The sequence below is a fragment of the Haliaeetus leucocephalus genome, unplaced genomic scaffold, assembly GCF_000737465.1.
Source record: "Haliaeetus leucocephalus isolate CR32 unplaced genomic scaffold, Haliaeetus_leucocephalus-4.0 Scaffold473, whole genome shotgun sequence".
In the NCBI taxonomy this organism is placed as follows: domain Eukaryota; kingdom Metazoa; phylum Chordata; class Aves; order Accipitriformes; family Accipitridae; genus Haliaeetus; species Haliaeetus leucocephalus.
In genome coordinates, this window is record NW_010972909.1 from 2,163,887 (window position 1) to 2,188,427 (window position 24,541).

The 24,541-nt window shown below is 40.7% G+C and overlaps 1 protein-coding gene across 3 annotated transcripts in view; it reads right to left on the reverse strand.

Moving 5' to 3' along the window:
• Positions 1 to 2,294: 2,294 nt before the first annotated feature.
• The window catches only part of LRP6 (low density lipoprotein receptor-related protein 6), a 109,097-nt gene continuing 86,850 nt past the window's right edge, over positions 2,295 to 24,541 (reverse strand). Inside the window, exons 12-22 of one of the 3 annotated variants that reach the window (XM_010575302.1) lie at positions 22,004 to 22,206; positions 19,925 to 20,136; positions 19,531 to 19,721; positions 14,889 to 15,098; positions 13,432 to 13,557; positions 11,825 to 12,061; positions 10,003 to 10,113; positions 7,931 to 8,161; positions 6,555 to 6,691; positions 5,275 to 5,372; positions 2,295 to 3,478 (exon numbers count right to left, since the gene is read on the reverse strand). In XM_010575302.1, coding sequence (XP_010573604.1) covers positions 3,187 to 3,478; positions 5,275 to 5,372; positions 6,555 to 6,691; positions 7,931 to 8,161; positions 10,003 to 10,113; positions 11,825 to 12,061; positions 13,432 to 13,557; positions 14,889 to 15,098; positions 19,531 to 19,721; positions 19,925 to 20,136; positions 22,004 to 22,206 — 2,048 coding nt within the window. In that variant the 3' untranslated portion in view covers positions 2,295 to 3,186. Of the gene's footprint in view, positions 3,479 to 5,274; positions 5,373 to 6,554; positions 6,692 to 7,930; positions 8,162 to 9,996; positions 10,114 to 11,824; positions 12,062 to 13,431; positions 13,558 to 14,888; positions 15,099 to 19,530; positions 19,722 to 19,924; positions 20,137 to 22,003; positions 22,207 to 24,541 lie in introns of all 3 variants that reach the window. The other 2 variants (XM_010575303.1, XM_010575301.1) reach the window with 2 other exon arrangements.

The window sequence follows — 24,541 nt, forward strand, 5'->3', positions numbered from 1 at the left end:
TGTTCAGTCTCCATGTTCAGTCTATAGTTTATCCATGGGGAATGCATCAGGTGTACATACTAGCATCAATGCTTTTGTAATTTGGAGATCTTCCCAAGAGGAACTTCACAGATCATCAATTCTTTCAAAATTTTGCTCTACGTTTACTGGAAAAAAATACATGTACTTGCAAAGGCAGATCACAGCTTCCCACTAAATAAATTCTTTGGTTAGTCCAGATGAGAAACAGCCTGCTCTCTCTCTATGCTGGTCATCTTCAGTGGAAAAACATAGTCTGTCAACTTTCTCCCTCTTCACGTGAAACTCCCAGAAGCAGATCACTCAAAATTATCTGATGCACAAACTGAAGCACACATATCAAAAAGACTTGGTCAAATCCTACATTGAATTGTATGTCCACCCCATTGACTTCAGTTGAGTTATGCATGGATATAAACTAGCACAGAAGGCAGGCAGCACGATCCACACACAGAGAACATTTTTCTCCTAAAATACTCTTGCTGTAATTAACACACTTAACGAATTTACCTGCAAGAAGTCCCCTCCAAGAGGAAGGCTCAGTGAGGCAGGCCAACCACACCAGAAAGAGGATACCACTCCTTAAGCTCAACCACCTTACAGTTTTTCAAACAGAAATTGGCACACTGAAAAAAGTATTTTGCAAGAAGAGACCATTGCCATCGCAGTACAAGCACTTGGACTGAGATACAACAATGCAATATTCTTCTGAGTTCATTAGTGCAAGTTTCCACATGTGAACCCCACACGGAATGCTGCACATGAAAAAATGTAAACAACAGAGAAGTTTCTAATTCTCGTCGGCGTGCCAGCCTCAACACCCCCCGCCCCGACACACCTGCCCTCCCCCCCTTCATATAAATGGTTTTGAGTTCCCTTATAGTTCACAATACGCTCTCCTCAACATCCATCCTGCTGGAGAACACAAACAACCTTCTTCACCAGCAAGGAAGAGCCAGAAGAACAGCTACCACGATTCCTAGATACCTAGAATGAAGCTGGGCAAAAAACCTTAGTATGCCAGATCCAGAGATCAACTGCAATAGCCTGGAGACCACCAAGGCTTTTTAAAGTTTCCTCAGGTATCCTGGACTCCTAGAAAGACTCTTTATTACAGCTGGAATCCCAATGCCGTGGTTTTCCTTGGAGCCAAAACCAAGTGAGACTCCAGTACTCCAGATGAGCTGCAGCACTAGTAAGAATTACTTGTCGCTAATTCTGTCAACAGCATGAATTAAAGCCCATGCCACATTTTCAGATCATTTCTCTTTTAGTTGAAACTGGCTGCGAAACAAGCAACAGAGAACAATAAAACCCAAATGGCACCTCTGAAGAGTTGCTACACCCATACTATGCCCAAAGGCTAAGAGGCAGAAGCTCCTCAGTACCTTTGTTTCTAGAAAGAAGACTCAGAGGGCCAGCCTTTGAAGGCATTGAGCACCTTCAACAGATTTGATGTCAACAGAAGGTGCAAATGCATAATGCTATCTAAGATCAGGTATACTGCGAGCTCCACTACAGTCAAAGCAAATTCAAAACACTGCACTGGAGTCGAAGAGGAGTTAATAATATCCTAGGTTGCCCCTCAACCTACACAAATAATGTTTTCACTTGATTATATACTCTCCTGTCAAAATCACCATGGTGAGACCGACAGGAGAAGGGGCTAAATATGATAATATACAAAAATAGAGATGCGAATATAAAATGGTTTGGTTAAGAATATCTTAAAATTTGACATTCACAGCGGTTAATACTAAAGTATTAAACTCACACCACGCAAAAGAGGAGGTATGTCCAAATCATACTGAGAAAAACTGGCTTTACCTAACACAAAGAAATCACGAGCAGTTACTACAGCATGGGAACCCCTTCCAATGATCAAAACATCTATTTTTTTTATGGACAGTTGCTCCACTGAAAGTTAAATGCTTCCTTACGAGGAAAAAATAATATATATATATTTATATATATGATTTGTATACTGTGATATTAATATACACTGAAAGTACTGCAAGGATATATTATTCATTTACCGTAAAACTAACAATCCATGGTTAAAGTTATAGTTTATAAATATGCTGTCTATATTATATGCGGTATAAAAATATTTGACGTTTTGTGGGCACTAGGTCAAAATAAGGTTTTCTTTTTTAAGGGACTAAAAATCATTCAGGTATATGCATATTACCCTTGTCAATTACGTGAAAATCGTACTGACCTGGTACAAAACAGAATCCTACCGTGTTGGCAAAATGAAGAAGGTAACGTATAGCATGGTACTCACTGCATGACAAGGCTAATTAGGAGAAAAAAAAGAATTTACAGCAGCCAAGTTCTAGCAGTACTTTAAATAAGGATATGACTTAAAGTGACACGGGCAGGAAGAAAGGATGCAGAAGAGATGGGAAAAGCTAAACAGGAGAAAAAAGCAAACTTCAAAATATACCCAACAGAAATCATTGAAATTCCAGAAGCAAGGAGAGAACTCTAAGCGCTCTAGTTTGGTAAATGCATTAAGATAAAACAGAGGTGTATTCATTTAAAAAGTGTGTGATTATTTTTCTGGATTCACTGCTACGATTGCTGTATTCCTGTAGAAAACAAAGCCCTTTGTGTAAGGTTCATATCTGTCCTGACTGCGTTTTCAAGTTTAACTTCAGTTGCTGGCCCTCTGTAGTTAACATAGAGGTTATTTGGCTACTTCCAAGTATCTATGGTATGCTGCTCTGAGACGGACTTCTTTATTATTAGTTACTTTTAAACATTTTTGGTATTGACAAACCCCACATCTCGCCTCACTGGACAAGTAACACATCCCGGTCCTTCCATTTCCTTATGTGCTCAGTCACTTCACTGGATTAAGGCATGTTTTTGTGTTCCATTTGCAAAAATAAAAACTTTTTGTACAAATGTCTGGGTTCTTTTATACAAAAATTTTTCTTCTTATGGCACAAGCAGCAGTTGCTGTTTAAGAAAATATATAAATATCCTTTTTTTTTTCTTCTGTACAAATATCTTCAGTATTCCTCCACCCCATTTAATAACATTTAACTGTACACTGTCCTACCTCATCCTTCGCCGAGAGCTCCCTCCCCCCTCCCCAGTAGAACATTTTGTATTTACACTTTCACGGCAGAGGCAGATACGGGGTGGGGGGGCTACCCCTCATGAGGAGTCCGTGCAGGGGGACGGCGGTGGCGGGTAGAGATGGTGAGAGTAGCTCCGCTCTGTGTATGGGGAAGGCGGGCAGCTTTCGTAGTTCTCCTCCGCCGACAGGTACTGGCTGCGTGGAGTGGGCGGCGGGGGGACGGGCTCTGAATCATAGTTCAAGTCACTGGTATAGCCCTTGGCCGTCGCTGCCGTGACCCTTCGGCTGGGGGCATAGTCACTGTCACAGACATCCGTGCTGCAGGGCGTCGTGGGAGGTGCAAAATGCCGGTAGCTGTAAGGCCTGTAGCTGCAGCGGGGAGATATATGGGAAAAGCATCAGCATATAGACAGACGGTGCATTTCAGGTGATGCATCCACGAGCAAGCGAGCGGCAGGTAAGTCAAGGTGGAAATGGAGAGCGGGTCGACCTCTCTGCAGTAGGCACACAGCATCACGCTCTTCTTTCTCTTACACCACGAACTCGCTAACTCCCCTGCAGAAGGCCCGCCTTTGCACTACAGCGTCAGGCAAATTATAGCAACTAGTGAAAGGGCTGCTGATTATTAATTACCTACAGACAACAGGCTCCCTAAGGACTTACTTGAAGTAGAAAAGGTTGCTCCGAAGGCAGTGGGGCAGGAAGAGCACGGCGGGGGGGGCATGGAATTAGCTGTGTGGCAATTATATGGAGAAGATATTCTGTTCCCATTATGCAATCTATGGGTACAAACTTCCAAGCCCAGTCAGGGAGACTGAAAATCGCCTGGCACATTCATAGCAGTCAGGAGAATTGCTTGCCAGAGCAGTAACTGGGATGGAATTCCCAAAGGCTGCTACCACAAAACATCTTTTAAAACGAGCCCAAGACAGTTTAAAGAAAACAAATGAAAGGGAGGTGCTTGGTAGCTACAATTATCAGAACCACAGTCAGTTGTTCGGGGCAGTTGGGGAGGCAGCTCCTCTATATTCAAGTCACAATGTTAGGAAAGACGGGAAGATCAGAAGCAGCAAGGCCAGCGTTTATTTTTGGGTGGGGGAGCATTCGGAAAGCATTCAACCCTATGCTACATCCCTAATACCATTTATAATACTAAAAGTCACATCAGCTAACCAGCGATCAGCATGATTCATGCTGGTGCCAAAATTTGGGTTTCTTTCATTAGAAGATTACTCATCATTTTAAAAGATTTTTCATATGGCTGCAAGGGATCATTATAAACATCTGGTCTGACCTTCTGCACAACAGAGGCCATATTTTCTGCTAATGGAGAAGAGATGTCTTTTCAGCCCCAGAGACCTCATTATCCAAAAGCCCCCAAAGGCTCTGTGTTAGGGAGGCATTTCTTTCAAATAGACAAATACAGCGCTCTCTTCTCATTGACCAGATCTACTAGTGATTTGGGAGGGGAACCTTTACACCCTTGGGTAGTAGGTGTCTCTATTTTTGGTAACTATTTAAAAAATGGTAATGTACTCTAGCATCTTACAGGGAAAGTAAGAAAGATACGTTCAAGGAAATGGCGGTAAAGCTTTTGTGCCCATAAATATTAGTCAGAGAAAATAAGCAAAAGGTTAGCAACCTTTTTCAGATATTAACCTTTAATATGGCAAACTAGAATTTATGTGTTTTACCTCGGCCATAATATTAATGTTACTTCTGACTTACTAGCCTTTATATTGCCAATCTTCCTCCACATGGTGTTTGCCTATCGTTTCTGATGATTACATAGCAAATTATTTATGACAGAAGCCTAAAAAAAGGCAGGGTTCACTCCAGGGTAAGTATTTTTGGCTCAGTTATCATGGTACCAGGATCCTTTTGGCATTTAGCTAATTTTGTGATGAGTGTTGTCACCCCCCTAAAGCAATATACCCGAGAGGTGTACCACTAACCCACTTACTGTACAATTTACCTCAAACAGTGCTGCACTTACACACACGCTTCAGTGACATGATACATGTGAACCCATTTAAGCACCTGTTTTAGTGCTTGCAAAATTAGGGCCTTTGATTGCAATTCTTATGGAGCAGAGGCTGTCTTTATTCTGCATTTTTTCCACTAACTGCTTTGATCCTGACAGAAGCTATTGTAATAGTAATTACCTGTAGGATCTATGGGTGGATGGGCTGTTTGAAGAATAACCGAATTCCATGGTATAATGTGAACGTTCAGTAGCTGGTGATGGTGGTGGGTTCAAAATCTAAGGGGAAAAAAAAAAAAAGCCACAGTTTAAAAAAAAAAGATATGAAGGAGACCTAAGAAAATATCAGTTTATAGATTTTCTTTTTAGTACTGTTTAATACAAACCTTAAGTTAAGAACTGCATGTGTGCCATCCCCCGCCCCCAGCAAAAAGGATTTTTCTACTGTTTATTCCCCAGTTCTTTAACAGACATTGGAAATGCTGCTTGTTACCATTTCCACAGAAGCTATTACTAAGCTCTTCTCAAAAAACGCTGACTGATGTTGCTATTTTGACATACCCAGTGCTGAAAAGTAAAGTTGAAGCTAGCTGTTCAATACCAGATTGTCACTAGGGATAGCACTGCCCTAGGCAAACTGGCAGATGGCTGCTCCTGCTAGCTGTAGTCCCCAAGTATTACGCTGTTTATAATATTTGCAGCATGCTGTCCGAGGCAAGCATTTCTTCCCTATATAGGCATGCTCTTACTGCATAAACAGTATTTTGATTAATTTAAAGACATAACATGATGGGTTGATTCTCAGAACTGAAAACAGACAGTTGAAGATTTCAGCCTGCACTAACCGAGCACATAACTCTTTAACACCCGATAGTGGCTTGGTGGACTTCATACAAAAGTATCTAAAACAACCACCACTGATGCTAGCAGTAAAGAGACAGGGAGCCCTCTAGGGCTGGTACCAAGTTTTATATAGCATCTAGTGCAGCACACTACCCACTTGTGACTAGAGGAATGCTATGGAGTTGCAAGACGTTTATTTATCTGTCACTTGCAAGACACGAGAGACAACTTCATTTTAATTCCTCGACAGGTCTATACAGAATCAACCATAGTTTTACCTCCAGAGGCACATGGTAGAGTGTAATGAAAGGATATTGCCCTGCCAGAGCTGTTCAACATTATATGGATTTTTTCATCTCCCCTGATGTTCAATCTAACATCTTTTACTGGCACTGGGCACTCTCACACTTTTTAAAGTTAACAGAAGATTCCTATACTGTTTTGGAAAAAGACAACCTCCCCTCCCTTCCCTTTCAAAATCACTTACTCCATATTCAAACAAGTTTATTGGGCTAGAAATTTAAAACAAAACATTAATCTGTCAATTAATTATCCTCAGAAAGACACTGGCACTTCCCTGAAAGTTATTAAAGGTCTATGAATAATAGAATGACTTACTGGAGGAAAGTAAGTGCCTTTGGTACTTGAAGAACTACTGGAAGAGGCTCCAGTGACATGGGCCCTGTCGTAGGGTGGCCCGCTGCTCCCTCCCATAATGCTGAGGGAGCTGATCACAGATTTACCTCGAGACATCCCTGAAGAACAAAGATGTATATCACTATTCAATTCTTTGAAGCAAACAGAGAAAAGAAAGCTTAAAAAAACCCCAAACAAACCTATAAGTGCAACTCCTAAAACCAAAATTAATCTTCTTGGTATTAAGAGCAAATTCAGTGCTCCTTGATGGACAACTGGAATAAAGAATGTCAGGGAATAAACATGTTGGTTTTGTGTATCAGCTACTCAACTGCAGGGCTTGGCACTAGGCTATACTAGAGCTGTGTGAAGAGAAACAGATTTCTTTCACTTGAATGGCTGGAAAAGACTTGAGGGAACAGGCATTCAGGCACTATTTCTATGCCTCAGAATAAAACATGAAACCGACTCTGACCACCTCAACTGAGCAACTGAAATTTGTGCGAGAGAATAGAGGGTTTGTGTTCTTTCATTTCCACACCATTAAGCGAGCTTTTGCTACTGGACTGAAGCATGGTGGCAGAGAGTCCAAGCGGGAAACGGAGAGGTATGCCGCTGTGCTCGAAATAATGGTGAAAATTTTGCTCAAAGACTCTCTTTATGAAAGCAGGTTATTACAGAAAGCAAGGAAATTTGGTGCATTATTTTAACCCTGTAACAGCTTCACAGAACCTCTGTGTTCTAACTGGAACCTGCTGGATCCAAAGCCACAAGTATGTATTTAATCAATATGTACAGAAGCAATGCATATAAATGAAGTGCAACATTGCAGTCAAGTCTTGCTTTTTAAACAGCAGTAGCATCATGTGCTTGGATTGGTGTTGGAAACTTCATCATCGAACGAAATAAGCTGAGACCACAGTTATTGCTGGTCATTACAGACTTTACAAGAAGTTTCATAAGCATACAAACCCATTCTACAAATCTAACAAGAATAATTACATAAAGTCCCATGAATATAACTCTGTGTAACTTCACCCTGTACTGTCATGACACCTTGTTGATGCTGTAACAGTCCAAAGAGAGGATTGGTAGCAAAGGAAGAGAACTCCCACAGTATGTGTATCTATTTGAGCTTATGGTTCTGCTAAGTATCTAAATGCTTGTGAATAGCATCGGTAAAATAGCAGTTCATTGTTATAAAGAAGGATGGCAACAAGCCTTGACAGTCCTGGCTTCCAACAGCTTCCAAGAAGTATGCATCCGGAACAGACATCTCCCATGCATACATGCAGAGTATCCTCAGCTACAACTACGTGGTGCCAAAGAGCAGGACAAGGATCACACCATTTACTCACCAGGAAGAGACCCTGACAAAGAGCTTGGGTGAGGCACATAACCAAGAGGTACAGAGGCTGGTCCGTGCACCACATAATCATTGGTCATTGTTTCCCCATCTCCCTTCATACGTGGGCACAGCACCCTCTGGCAGATGAAATACATTGCTCCAACAACAAAAACTGTAAGGATCACACCAATGATGGAGCCTATTGTGTTGTTGGGCTGTGGTGCAGGCTCCTCCGTTGTGTCTAAAAGGAAAAAGGAAAATTAGACAGTGTAAGTTAATCCAACAGCTTCATGTACCAACATCAGCTTCCCTGACATCTTTCCACACAGGAAAAATAAAAGCCTCCTCTTCTGTAGGCAGACAACAGATTTCAAATTAATGTACGGGAGGAACAAACAGGCACTGGGACAGGTCTGTTTAAAGACTCGAAGTGTCCATAAGGGCTTCCTGTGCACAAGATGACCTCCACACATGCAGAGAGGTTTTTGAATCACAAATGACAGGAAACGAACAGTACATGCATGTGCAGGGGGGTTGATGAACAAGGTCCCGATCTTGCTTCATGCTGACAGGCAGGGCTATCCTTTGAAACTGATGAACAAGACCTGAAGCCGTGACTCTAGATAGCACTGTGCGGGGGACTCCAGTTATGCTTCTTCTCGTTATTGAAGACAATGACAACTACTTTTCATGTTACCCCATCACATAAGCACCTAGGTTATCACTCAATGTAACAGATTGGCACTCCCTTTTCTCAGCTGTGAGACATTCACTTATGCTGAACAGTAAAGGTTATGCACCAATGATGAATTCTGGGTTTCCTGCTATTTATTAAACTACCTAACCTACTCCACATCTGACCCACACTGATGGTTACAGATATAGCTGAGCACCAGCTTTAGAGGTGCCATCCTTACGAGGAATCTGTATCTGAAATGATTATTCAACTAGTCAAAATGAGTGGCTTTCCCTACAATACCAATTCTAAGCAATGACATTTCTGGGAATAACTGGCAACCCCCTGCCTCTGCTTCATGAATTTGACAAGAAAAGCAGACTTAAAAGTATTTTCCTGTTCTAGTCAGTGTTTTACATCTTACCCATTACTGCAAGTCTTTTCCTCAACACATTTTCTTCTTCCTGAACACCAAACCCACACTTTAACCAGCTTGTCACAGTCTACAGAGATAAGTAAACAGACTTCTGATCATACTGGAAGAGGGACAGTGACAACTGCAATCTTACTCTGGGTGGGCTAATTTTCCATCTTCTGTTACCAAACCAGAAAATATATGAACTATAATGCAGATAACTATACATGTCTGTGATAATGTCACTAATAACTTGGCAGCATGACAGAACATCTCCTATTACTCCTTCTTAAGATCAAGGGTCCAACTCTGGCTTTGCATTTTCAAGTTATGTGTGTGTCAACCACGATATATGGATCTCTAACAGAAGAAGAGATGTCCCTATTTACTCTTTCTTTTAAAGCACCAACAGTGAAAACGAACTTTCAAGTTGGAATTTTAAAGGCAGTGGTTTTCTTGCAGAGCCCTGGAGATTTCAAGGTAGGAGATATCACATGTTACAAATCATAAATCAAGCTCAGAATTACATCTTTTCAAGATACAAAGGAAATTTTAGAAGGTTTACTCTATAGAGTGCTCCTCTGATTTTAAAAGCACCTGCTATTAATTCTCTGCATGAGAAAACCATGAAGCAGAGCAGTTGTATATAAAAGCCTCATGCTGCTAGAAAGATTAACACTGCACCAACTCAGCATACTAACAGATTACAGTAAAACAACTCTTTTATTTCTTTTAAAAGTTTAAAAAGGTAAGTGGAAAAATTACTAGCCTGCTCTGCCTCAGAGAATACTCGTTCAGAATACTAGTTATTTTCGTTATTCGTATTCTACCACATTGTGCATTAATTGCATGACAGCAGTTATCAACAGGAGCATTCATCTGGGTAACAATTAATTCAGTCTGGTTGGCAGAATAAAATCTAACTCAGAGAAGGTAAAAAACAAATTTTGGATGCTGCAATCAAATCTCTAGTCTCAGGTTTTACACTTACAGCACCCTTGCTCATCTGAGCTGTCACTGCAGTCCAGGTTGTGATCACATTTCTTGCTTTTCCCGATGCACTGCCCACTGGCACAGCGGAACTGATCGGTTAAACAAAGCACTGGAAAGAGAACCCCCCCACACACCAAGAATCAGTATCAAAGACTTCTACTCTTTGAAATGTTTAAGAACACAAGACACCAAAGCATACATTCAGGAGTATCTTGGGAGAGCTTTGCCTGCTCTTAGCTTCATTTCTTAAAGTAGCCAGTGGCACTCAAAGTCCCTCATGCCAACCACGCAGAAAAAGTGATTCAGTGTTCTGTTGAGGATATTGCACAGTGGGTACCTGGTCCTTACTGCCTATTTACAATAAGGACACTACAAGACAAAAGTACCTTGACTAAAATAACTCAGAAGCAGAAGGCCACTGAGAACACAGGCACTTATCCCAGGACATGGTTATTGCAAAATTACTATAAGAATCTCCAATTCTAAGCATTTACTGTAATATAAGAGAGAAGAGTTAAGTTATTAAAAATAAAACTGCCAAACCATGATGATAAAATTGTTTAAGAAAGATAAATGTGGTTTCTCAATGCCCTTGTGCTCTTCCTGTAAACCAGAGAACTCCTTGATCATGACACAATATATTTCACTTGACATTATGTTTTTAAACTGAAATGAAAGACAGAAAATAAAACTGGAGCTTTGCCAGTACACTCAAAAAATAAACTACCACTTTGGGGAAAAAAGGCGCTGCAGGCAAGGTGCTGGCTGCTGTTGTTTACACATATTTTTGCCTCCTGTTTCTCGTAAATCAAGAAATTCTTTCTGACTTCAGTTGAATTAAGAAGTTAAGCTAAAGGCTTTTCCGATCTTTAATCAACTTGAATACTCTGAATAACAGGGCCACTTTGAAGGTGATAAACAGCCCCTTGTCTGATATCTCCAGTTACTGGATGGCAACTGGGAAACTAACTTGCACAACTTATTTTCAGATGTCAGCATCTCATCTGGCTAACAATCACCTTTCATCACACAGGAATTTCTGCATTGGTCTGTAGGTTTTTGTTGGAGCTGGAGCACATCATTTGGAAAGAAATTCAGCCTTGATTCAAAGACCCTTAGACAGTCTCTTCAAAGAAGGAAAATGTACTGAGAGGATAGAGAGGAGAGGCATCCTTTCAAGCTTACAAGTTGTCCCTTCAACTCTTCACTACTTGCACAGCAGGGAAAGCGAGTTTGCTCACGTTTCACGTTGTGTAGTGGTGGGGTAGTTCAGATTCCACCAGCATAACCTATCCTTCCCCAAATTAAAAGAACCTAATTCTCATTGTGTTGGCAATAGCACTTAAATACTCTCTCTTGCTGTGCTCTATAGGAAGAAGAGGTCTCCAGAAATCTTGTCTGTCTCTCACTCCCACTTACTCACAAATGCTTAACTTTATTTTATAATACCTGAACAAAATGAACAATCCCAAGACCTTTACTGGGTACAAGGTACACAAAAAACCATGACAAGGATTTGTTCTACTTTGTAATTCACTCCCAGTTACCATGTTTTTAGAGCTTAAAAACACATTACCTTTTTAATAGTACTTTTCACAAACAGAGCTTAAATCACTGTGCAGGAGATCAGTGTTATTTCTATTTCATAGGTGGAGAAACAAAAGTATGGAATTGTGAAATAATTTCCCATTCAATAGATCAGTTTAAAAACTAGCAGAACCTTGGATCCTTCCAAATGCTACTCAGCAGTAACTTTGGAATCTATCATAGTGTCCCCATGACAGCTTTATTTTCATCACACTCCAAAAGACCCTCTGTACCTTCACAGTTCTTCTCATCAGAGTTGTCCTGGCAATTTGCTTCTCCATTGCACCGGAGGGCACTGTCTATGCACTGTCCACTTTCACACTGGAACTGGGTGTCTGAGCACACCGGGCAGTTCTTTTCGTCACTGTGGTCTTCACATTCAGTGAAACCATCACAGCGCCAAGCCACTGGGATGCAGTCAATCTCACCTGTGAAACAGGTGAACTGCTGAGGGGAGCATGTTGGCGGTTCTTTAAAAATCAAGCAAACAAACAAAAATTAAAAATCCAGGTGAACAAACAGTAGATCAGGACAGGTAAGGACAAGATGATCTCAGCTGCTCTGATTTATCAAGCAGCTGATAAACATGCCACATCATAAGGTAACTTCCATCCCTGCTGCCTCCACAGTCATTTGTGCAGATCTTGAGCCCCACGTGACTGATGCAGGCTCGCATCAATGGAGACTCATTAGACAAAGAACAAGAGGAACAGAGAAACATGTACACGCAAACCACAATTATTTTCTTCCCTTCCCAATTCAGCCTCTTACACCCTTCTCTTAGTAGGTCTTCAAAAGTCTTCATTTAAAGTCAACACACTCTTCTACTCTCCCTTTCCTGCAACACGACTGTATACACAACTGATGGTTCACTTTCTTTTTAACATTCAACAGTCATTGTATAGAAAACGTTAAAAGGATGTAATGTGCTGCAGATGGATGCACTGTGACTCAATGTCTAGTTATGTGCCCTCAACAGCTCTGTTCAGTCAAAATTCTTTTAAAATGACAAAAAAACTGCTCAATCTAGTCAAGTCCTGCTATCTCAACACAGCTGTTAGCTGTTATTTAACATTTACTACAGTAACTGTTAATCTCATGCAGTAAGTGAGCATAGATTTCTTTTTTCCCTTTTTTTAATCCCCCTTTTCTCCCCCCGCTTTTGGCCTGGTATTAAACTTATTCTGAGAAAATATCTGGATTATGTTAGCTCTTGTTCCATTGTGAGACCACACGTCGCCTTGATGGCGAGAAGATTGCATAATAAATCCGTTCAGTACGGTGGCACAAAGAGACCCAAGCACCAATGTGCCTTTCCTCTTCCCCGTTTCAACCCCACCCTTGGAGACACCAGGGCGTAGGCTACAGTGGCCGTATCACCACAGAGGAGGCAACTCGCCCTTCTGGGACTGCAGTTCAGAAAGACACACACAGGACAAGTTTGAGGAGGACAGCAGAGAAGAATAAAATGGCACAGACATGGTGCAATATGCCACAATCTACGACTATTTGAAAAAGAACATACAGAGTGATAGAAAAAAGTAATAAAAATCATACAATTAAAGAAATCAAGTTGAAATAATTCAGTGGTCTTCACTAGAAAGGGTGAACAGAAATCCTTATTCAACAGTCAGCTAGTGAATTTTTCTTCTCTTACACCTCAATACTTGCAGATTTAGCTGGGGGGGGGCAGGGGAAGGCAAAGAGGTAAGCGTGTAGAAACGTATAAGAGCACCTGGTGCACTGTCACATTCTTTCTGCTCAGAAGCCACCCTTAAAGATGGAGACCACCCGCCCACAAGCCGAGAGCTCAGTGATGCAGAACATGGGAAGGACTTACCTCCGCAGGACAGCTCATCCTGTAGCAAAACAAGGTGGACTGGGCAAGAGCAGCGCGTGGTGCCATCGCCCTTCACAATGCAAATGTGCGAGCAGCCACCGTTATCTTGAGAACAAGGATGTTGTCCTGTGATTTCAAAAACAAGAAAGACAGGTACTGACAAGAAATCCCCATCTCGTTTTTGACCTTTCAGTGATTCCTTTGGGCACACAGGACTCCCTTCATTACTTCCTTCCCTCTGGGGAAGACACTACCACAAACAACTCTGAAAAAGTTGTATTTTGTTGTGTGCATCTTTTCCCTTTACACACATCAATAATCATCACGCACATCGATCATTGTCCATGATCTGAAACATTGTGAGAATCATGCCGTGGAGCCTACTAAAACCGTAAGCAGTACTCAAAGCATTTTGCTTCTTGTGTGAGGCAGAACTAGTTCTACAGCAAAAATAGTAGCATTAGTAACACAAAAAGATGCCTTGGATTCCATACTTCATTTTCTCTATCAGAGACCATTAAAAAAGTAAACTTTTCTAATTTATGAATTCTGAAGCTTCCATACTGTCTCCGAAACTCAAATTAACATGCTCTAGATAAATACGTCTCTTCATTTTAATGTTTAATAAGGACAACGCACTTCTCTTGGAACTCCTGACAGATTTACTGAGATTAATAGCAAACAAAACTAGTAGTAGTCTGCATTGATGCTTTAATTAAACATCCCCAGACATTTTTCTACATATTTCTCCAAGGCATGCACCACAGCCTATTAACCAGGCCTATTTGCTCCAGGATGACAGCAGCTCTATTGCTTTAACCATCCAGCTCCCATCATTTCAAACACATGTGTGGGGAAAAGCTATATCCTGGTAAACAGAAAACTTTCAAAAGTGCAGCCGCGTTCAACGCAAATTGTTATTTAATACACACTTCCTTTGTGCAATGCAACGTTGCTCTTTGTCATTTATTTCAATATGGATTGCCATGAACAAAAATTGTTCACTTTGCCTTCAAGGCAGGCAGTCCACCGAAACATTTACTGCTAGTAAAAGGCCCTGAGAGCTGTGCTCGTCTAAACGGAGTAAACACCTAATAGCAACTCACTAGCGTGTTGCAGTTGTAATCATCTACTAGGGATGACGGGACATTTCCACTGTGCCTACAGACACTCACATGCCAGGTGCCTGTATGGGACTACCAATAAAGTTGTCATCAGCAACAAAACATGATGCTGGGCTTGTGATAGATTTCCAGTCCATCGCCAACTGCCTGAAGGAAACAAACTTAATTGCACGCTGGCGACGTACAGACACGAAACGATACCAACTTCTGGGCCCTTCGATCTGCACTGATGTCAATCAGTGACAAGGCAAAACAGGCTCCTCTCTCGGCAGCCACTCCTTGCCTTGAGCCCCACAGGCACTGTTTGCACTTGCAAATAGGGATTGCACTTACTGTATTCCTGAATGTTGAGCTCTTTCACAGCATGGATGTCACTGAGTTGTGCAATACGAGCTTGGACCTTTGTACGTCCTTCTCGACCAGTCATATCAATCTTTTCAATCATCTGCTGTTGCCTGTCAATCCAATACAGCCAGTTTTCAAATACAGTTAGTCCCACAGGCTGCAAGATATTAGAGTCTTCCAAAACAATCCGGTTAGCACCTGCAGAAGGGAAAGAGTAGTTTAGTATTTCAGTTGATTCTAATTGAGCCATCACAAACATTTTCCACACTACTCACACCACTATATTCCACCTACTTTTACACTACCAGGTAAAAACACAAGCAATCCTGGGTTCTCTGGTACAAGACTGATGCATTTTGCAGACAGATGATCAAATCTTTTTTTCTACTTTCATCAAGATGACAGGTTTTGTGCTTCAAATACATTTACTGTATTTAAGAAGCATCTGGAGTTGGGGGCTCAGCTCTCATGAGCCTATCCAGTCTTTTATCGATATGATGGGAATTGGTTAATTCTTTTCATTCTTCTACCCTTTTTTGGAGAGATTAACTGCTTTGTCTTGGCATACAATAGGGAATAAGAAGATGGATTATTAGCTTGAGTTAACTAATACAAGATAAAATCCAAGCGAAGACAAGGTAGTTAGTACTTTTCACATGAATTATGAGATTAAGGTAAACACTTGACTTCTGACTTCCTCCTATTCTTTTGTTTCAACTACATTATCTTCACTAAGGTTTTCATGCTAAATTGGGAACGCTCCTTTCTTCCTAGTGAAGAGTTACTTTGCTCATTTCCTTTTGTAATCATCGGTAGCAGCCAAGAGGCTTTAGCCTTACACCTCTGAAGAGTATTTGTTGACTTTTATGCTAGATTACCTGGCATTATATATAGTCAAGGGCAACTGCCACACTTCATGGTTAACACTCCACATAAACAGAAGACAGTCTGCAGCTGTTTTAAAGGTATCATTAAAGACTGTCCGAAGACAGTGGAGACTTTGCAACTCATGCACAGAAGGAAAATATGTTATTCAAAACCTGAGAGCTCAAAAGTGAGGTTTAATCCATGCTTCGTTTAGTTTACATGACATGGTCATTAACACTCAAATATTCAGTGAGGTTTATCAGATTCTGAGCATAAAATTACTCACAAACGTAAGGAATCTGCTTCAATTTTGAAATTCTGAAACAATATCACAGTCTAAATTTAGGCCACAGCTTGAAAATTTACATATAAATCCTGGTATTTTGCATATCTGGGTTCACTGCTATGCTTATTTTTTACTTTTACTACAGCAGACAATAGCTTTACATATGTTCATCCACAAAACAATTTCCAAGAAGTTTTTATATTTTGTCCTGTGAAAATATACAAGTACAACTGAATACTACAGAAAAATTCTACCATGTCTCTCCTCCCATAGTCACACAAGATAATGTCATGGGACAAAAGACACACATTTATGATTTTATAATTTGAACAAGTTCTATCCCTCTGCTTTGGTTAGTAGCAAAAATGGTTTTTGGCTTGTGGAGAATTTAATCAACAGTATGTCAGTGATGATGACTTACAAACAAATTCAGCTATGAAGATTACATTTATCTCTTTTTCACTAAATGCATACAGAGCTCAGAAGTTAAGTAACCTTCCAAACATTTAACAAGTGGTAACATATAAAGCAAAACATGGAAATTCAACTATTAATCCTGAGCTAGACCGGGCTCTCGCCCACCACTTTGGAACACCACCAGCAATGATCTGATTAAGAAAAGATGTTGATGGATTCTGAAGGAGGCTATACCCAGACTGATGTAGAAATTAATAGACTGAGTGATGTAAGTCAAACCAAATAACTGCAACCGTCTTTTAAACCCCATGAAAATGACTCATTGTATAGGGAAAAGGTAAGAAACAGCAACCTGCATCTTGAGGAGAAGAAAAGCTAAGCTGGGCATAGGAGAAAATGCAAAGATGACAGGGAGGAATATAGTTAAAACGAAGACCTTGACCTACCCAAATGGAGCCTGTACATGCCCTGCTCTGCCATACTGCCCTTGTCAATCAGCATGGCATTTTGCAGTATGCTCCTAAAGCTGTGAAGCTTAAAATTTTCACTCCCTTAATGTCTTAATCTTTCTTTTTAATATTTGTGACCAAGTTTAACTGACTATTTCTGACTAAACCGAGACAGCAAAATCCCTCCTTCCATAAACCAACAACAAAATCCGAAGCCGGCTTATCAGGGTGCTAGTCCCCTTTATTGGTAATGTCAGATGAAAGGGAGATGTGATTAAGAAAAGCTTTGTCTCCTGGCATCACCATTCTCTTTCCAGCAATACCTTTTACAAAAAGACTTAAAAACAAAAAAATACAAAAATCAGGACACACCCATAGCTCAAATTCTATTTCCAAATAAAAATGACTTAACTCTAGAATCATTAGACATTTCCAAATCACACTAATTATTCTGGAATAGAAGAACTAATTTCCAAATAGTTTCCATGGTAGGGAGCTAATTCCAGTCATCTTTTCATAAACAACCCCTTAATCATCTGAAGAATCTGGTTAGCTTCAATAGGATCTCCCATTTGGGCAGCATAACCAAGGCCTAACTGTATGCCTGAAGGACAGGGAGGAAGAGAAGGACTGCATCACATAAAAGGCATTCTAGCTCTCCTTCTCTTTATGGGTACTGGCGTCTACAGAGTTGACAGAACAAGAGACTCTGCATGTTTTTAAGAAGCTAACATGCAGAAAAATTACTCTGCCGGTCAAAAGAGCCTATTAATCAGCATTCCTAAGCACAGGAATGCATCTCAGCAGTTAGCAATTTATTGTGGTGATTATAGCAATCTATTTGTGGTGCAAATGCCAAAAAGCAAGAGAGGTTTTAGAATGATTTTTCTTCATGTTCTTTGAAAATATGGCGAGCTTTTCCTACACAGCATTGGTGATCCAACAGCCACATCTTTAAGAGGGGAAAAAAAAAAAAAAAAAGCAGAATCATTAAAACCAGAATGAATTAGAATTTAGATCCATCTACTCCTCTGGTGTGTTGATTTCTGGCAGATAACAGCCAAAAAGAGAAACAAAGCACATGAGATGTTCTGCCGCCCATTACTTGACTCATGCAGACCCAGGATCTGGGATAGACTAGAACATGCTGAGATACTCATACCACATTTTTTTTTAGAATAATTCACCAACTCAGGTTATGTCCTGTGTTTTAAAATAGTAAACAATCAGGGTATTGCAGTTCATTAGTGACCCTGAATCTTCCAGTGACACACCACGTGAATCACTGAAAAAAAATTATCTTGCTCAATTCCAACCAACTAGAAAACCCAAAGTTTTCCAAAACAAAAGCTTATGCTAGCAACTTAATAAAAGGCTGAAAATCACAGTGGTGTCAATGGGATTATGTGCTACTACTTTGAACGAAGGTATCATGTCATCTGTTAAAGACATTACTACAAACTACCATACTCTTGTTAAGTTTTCAAACTCACTCACAGATTGCAAAGTGCGTCCTTCCTTCCTTACGCATGTACTTATGCTTCTGATAGTAGAAAACACTCAGCTGAAGTACAAGGACATGCACTATTCAAACTGGGGATGGACTTACTGCAAAGGAAGGAGAAATTCTGCCACTGCCCTCCACTAGCAGCAGCACGAAGGGTGCATATACTCCATCACCTAATGGAGATGGGTATTTATGTGCTCAGAACATCCTGTCACTTCCAGCAGCAACATCCAGCCCAACTCATATCACAACAAGTTACTAGCAAAGCCATGAGACAGCTGAGCTGATCCAGCAGCTTGCTGGATCCGGCTAGTAAATAAGAGACATAAATAAAAGGGATTCTTTCACACCCATTCTAACTGCATGATTTTTCCTCCTCTCTTGCTCTAGTTCTGGTTGTTTGCTGGACTTTTTCCTGAATCAGCTCAGCTTTCCAAACCAACAGAACACTGTTCTCTATTTCTCTTTTTCTGTATATTGTTAGGTTATTGTTTTGCTTATGTGGTTAAGTGAGCTGAATCAACTCATAGAGGAGGTCGGACAAGCAGCATAACCAACCTTAGGGAGCAGGCAAAGAGAATTCCATAGCTGGAAGAGAGAGGTTTTTGCCTTTTGAGAACAGAGAGATGTTAGATCTGCTCTATCCTCCTCACATCATTTCACCCCAAATGACAGGTACGTAAGTGACCTGCATACTTGCTGCTTTAACTCTGCAGGAAAGATTTTTCCACTAACGGGAAACCTTCCTCTGATTGACAGATCACTGCAACAAAACCAATGCCTTTAAAAACAACCCTCTCGCTCCCCTTTCCAAAACTGCTGCAATTTATTTGTGACCTGACTTTGGGAAACCATACGAAGGTCTTGCAGAGAGAAACTGAAGTAAATAGCATGTGTAGCAATTAATAATGCAAATCAGACAGAGGCATGAGACTGTAAAGGCACGCTGCATGAATCATGCACATTCCCTGGCTGGGAATTTAGGGAGTGATTAGAATCACAGTACAGACTGTTTATAGTAGGAAGGAAAAGAAGACACCTTTCTCTGCATTCCCCCACACCCACACCACACAAATGAATCACTGAATTAAAGTGCTACTATACCTGAAAGGTCACTGCTTTCAATTCTCCGCAGGTCTGAATCAGCCCAGAACAACTTGCCTAGCTGGCTGTCAATAGCTAAGGCTACGGGCTTGCTCAAACCACTGAAAAAAAGGACCTCTCGTTCAGTTCCATCCAATGCTGCTCTCTCAATTTTAGGAGACCTTTCCTGTAGGTTGGTGAAATACATGTATCTGGAATAGGAATGATTAGAGGAAAAAAAAAAAAAAAGGTTTATTTGATCTTTCCATATTTTTGCTATATGACCAAGGCCATCTTAACAAATGTCAAAGAAGTTTTTATTCTGACAAACAGAAACCAGGCAGCAGCAAGAAATCAATTTGATTCTCAAGACCTTCAGCCTGAATTTCCCCACATCACTATTTCAGCTACATACCCTTTCTCTGGATTCACTACAATGGCCCTGGGCCTATCTTGATCTCCTTTGAGCACCACTCCCATGGGTCTCCCATCCAGGCGTGTCACATTGATCACATTAGTAGCTTCGCAGGTCCAGTAGATATAGCGGCTGTAGATGTCAATGCTCAGATCATAAGGCTGCATATCTAGGTTCTGATTGGGAACTGGACTTGTCACAACAGTGAGGCTCTACAAAGGAAAGAAAAGCAACCCACAGAAAAGCATTTAATCTGATCCAACATGAGCAATTTTATTTGCTATGGATGCACCACATCAAACTACTGCTCAACAAAAGGAGGCAGCCAAAATACTATCAGAAAGTAAGGAGACACCCAGGTCCAGTTGCCTCACCAACACCTTTGATCAGATACAGACACTTAGTCCTGATGGTTTGTTGTAATGGCAATCATCTAAGTTGGTTGCAGCTCATAAGACTTAGCAAGTTTGACCAATAAGTCCAAATTGCCTCTATGTTGAAGATTCAGGGTCAGCTTCCATGTTTCCTCTGCCTTCTTGACAACTCTAAGTTCAGTTTGGATAGACCTAAACCCAGCACATTTAGCACTCTACAACAGGAACGCATCACCACTAATTCCCAAAGCTGCCGCTGAACAGATAAAAACACAGGCAAAGTGAAGACCGCACTTGAAATTCTTGCCTCATTCTTCTCCACCATCGCTGCCATCACACTTGGGGGACATAAGGATGAATAATAAATGGGAAGGCAACTGCCAACAGACAGAAAGGATATCACCCTAGCATACAACAGTGACTTTAGAGCATTTCCAGCTAACACCTTTCTGCTTCAAAGGTCTTGCCTTCTACCTGTCCAGACCTCTGGAGTTCACATGCCTTTTTGTTTTTTTAATTTATTATGTTTTTTAGAAAGAAACTGCATATTCTCCCTATATTGAAAGGTGAACCTAACTGACATCTTCCATGAACTTTTCAAAGAATCTTACGAGGACTGATAACTCACAAAACACAGCCTTACATAATCTTTCTGGAAAACTTCATGCTTTTGAGATGAGCAGCCTCCACCCTCTCACCCCCAAATTAAACTTCACCATAAAATTTGCCTAACTTTATTTGGCTTGTCACCTCTATGAAAGGGTGTGCCTACAAGTCTTACACTTGTTTATTCTGCTGAAGCTGGCAAAAACCTGGTGCCTTTAACTAGTTTTGGGTGTTAAATTATTTAGATATTCCAAAATTAAAAACACTGGTAAATTAAGAGTTAAGGCTGAAGGGCGTTTCAGCAGGATCCAACTACCACCACACCCACCACCAGAAACCACACACTCTTACAAATTAAACTGAATATAACACCTCAGTGTTGTTCATCTTAGTCTCCCACTCCTCCCCCATTCAAAAAATCAGGAAGAAAAAAAATCTGTTTTAAAATGTGAAAATGAATAACCACTCATAGCTCACAATTAACCTCACTAAACCTGTATCACCTTTTGCCTTCTACCCTACTCTACTTTTTCTGTATTCCCCAGTCAAATACATTTTCCCAAGCCTGCTACATCTCTTATAGGTCACTAGTTTCAACCTCCAGGCTCAGTGCCTCTGTGGTTGATAACAACTCTCTTCCTATCCCCACTAGAACCTGGGAGGCTTCAGACACACCTGTGTGCTCACAAAGTCCCACCCTCTTCATTTCAGAATCAAAGCCCCTGCACCCTGCTCATTTGTAACTCTTTCTTCTCTCTGACACACTCTGTTTCTCCCAAGAAGCTTCCCATCCATGTGTCACTTCTCTCAAATATGGGTTTCCAAGAGCCCCCAGCCTAAAGAGAGCATTGAGCAAATAATGCACTGTGAACAACGGTATCTTTAAGTTGGCCTTCGTTTTCCATGCTTTATTTCCTGCTGCACCTCCCAGATCACCGGCTGAGGTCTCCAGAAACTCCAGATGCCACTTGTTTTGCAAAGTGACAGCTAGTAATCTACAGGAAGTCCATATATCTAAATTATCCATGTACAAACATTCATTGCTGGGTGTGGGGCATGCCTTCCTCATCTTTTAGTAATTCCATAACCCACAGGATACCTGGCTGCCATCCTCCTGTGCCTTCCGGATGATGTTCTGCCGAGAATCAATCCAGTACAGCTGCTTATCCAGGGGGTCATAATCAATGGCTCGAACGTTCCTCAGACTATGGATAGGGAGTATGATATCTGGACTCTGCTGCTCATCTATTACCATGCGATTAATTGCATTCTTCTGACTGAACAACAGAAAGGTTGTAGGAGCTTGATGGGTTAAAAAAAAGAAGGTGAAAGGGTTACACATAGCAATAAGGTTGTGTATTTGTACCTTCAGTAACAATAACTACTATATGTAACCACACAGCACCTATTATTTCATTCCCCTTCTCCCTCTTCCGGAAAAAAAAAAAAAAAAAAAAAAAAAAAATCAAAACAAAACATAAAAATCCCAACCTCTGATCTGTTTGGAAAGCCTTTCAAATGACCTCTTTTTATGATAAATGTCTGAACGTGGATGAGACAGACAAAGATAATTTTCTAAGTTGCAGGACTAATGAATGTGAAGACTTCTGTCAAAGTCACCTCAAAGAAGAATGGTCAACCATGCCTCTCAAAGAACTGTCAATTTTCTTTCTAAAGGGGTCCCAGGGAAATGCAGCTCCACTATTTTGAAGTTGAACTTTTTGCTAGGTACAATTCTACTTGCAGAGGGAGCTGAGCAAAAGCCAGCACTGGTTCCTCATTTAGAGGTCCCAGGGAAGAGAGACTGCCATTAGAGTGATTCAGTCCTGTTCCCACAAACCCTCTTTCTGCCTGCACTGGAATGGAACAACAACTAATACAGAGGAAAATGTTAGGTGTGTGCAAAGATGTGTTTTCGGAGAAAAATGTATTCACCCTTCTCAAATTTATGTATCTTTCTTATTTTTAGGTGCTCATCTGGGAATGCTAACCTGCAATCAGAAAAAAAAAAAAAATAATCTGATGCTCTCCTCCAGCTTTCCAGATGCCCAGCAAAAATTTCCTGGACAAATCATTTTCTTCTTAGACATACCATCAAGCATCAGAAAATAAGACTTCCCCACCCCCTATAGCTGAAGTTTCCTGGCTGCGTCTTACAGTAAGCGCACAAGGCATTTAATACATCATTAAAAAGAAGTTATCCCAGTATTACATAACTGGGTCAGAAATCAGAGGAGGTAGTTAAAGCTTTTTTCTCTTTTCACAGCATTCTTTTCAATAATGGTCTACCTGGAGCCACTGCTGTGCAAAGCGGCACAAGAGGCAGCAGCCAGAAATGCCGTTTGCAGCCTCCCTGAAGTTTGTACAATCAATTCTCTATAGCACAAGTCTGGAGAGATTAGCAGTGGGACACTGTACTCATTCAATCCAGCCTGTAAAACAGGTAAGGCAGCACCTTGGAAAGGGGAGGTAGCAAAAGTCTTCCAGAGAACATCATCACCTTGCTTTGTTATTTTAGGCATACGCTTTGAACATTTATTCTGGCTGCTGGGGAGGAAAAAAAAAAAAAAAAAAAAGGCAGGGAGGGGAGTTTCCTTGGTAACTAACACTCAATCCTAACATCCTATAACAATCAAGCCTAATTGCAAGGTATTTTTGCTTTCTGGAAAACCTGTATTTCCCCTCCAAGCGTTTCTCCAATAATTTAAGCTGCCTTCTACTTAGGTCTAAACTGTAGAAGAAAGCACAAAAAAAAAAAAAGGGCAAAGCAAAGTTTATATGAATGTGTATAGCAAAATAATAGATTCAGAAAACATCAGAATTCTTACCAAGCAGTTAAGAGAGTAATGGAAAGGGGAAAAAGCTCAAGATAAAACAGTGCAGGTAAACATACCATCAGAAGCACCTAAAATTCTTTCCATTTTTCCCCAAAGACACCTTCTCACTGCCATTGCTTGGCTTCCAGCTTTGAATTGATGGCTCATTATAAAAAGCAACAGCAGAATTTCTTCCCTTGAGTCCCCACATCTCTGAAACAGTACCAATTTCAAAATCCCTTCCCAGTTTTCATCATTTTCCCTCCCAATAGTCACATATTTTAACTATATATTTGGCAGGCAAATGGAGTGCAACAACCATGTCTCCTGTGTAACACTGCCTTCAAACTTCACGACACATGGTAGGTCTGATGAGATACCAGATCTCATCAGAGCAGTGTGTCCTTCCCATAATTAAAAGAATCTATGCACACATGAGCAGGGTAATCCAGAAGGGAGGAACCGGCCTCTAGACAGGGCTTGGGCTAATAATAATGTTCAGGAGTACATAAGCAAGTAAAACAGGCAAGAGAAAGTTAAAACGATTCATGCTCCAATTATAGTGGCCAAGAAAAAAAAAATTAAATTATATGCAGAGAAGCCTAAGTCTCCAATTACCTACAAGTGAGAAGTTGGAAAATTCCCAGGTTTGAACATGGCAGAAGGAAAACTTCTAATACCTTACGAACAGCCCTGAACTGTACTGCGGGGAAATGGTTCTATCTGCTTACAACATATTTCCTGTATTTTTCTCCTTCCTTTGTTTCCAAGAGCATTTTCACAAGAAAACATGACCTTTGATCATTTTGCTACTTATGCTC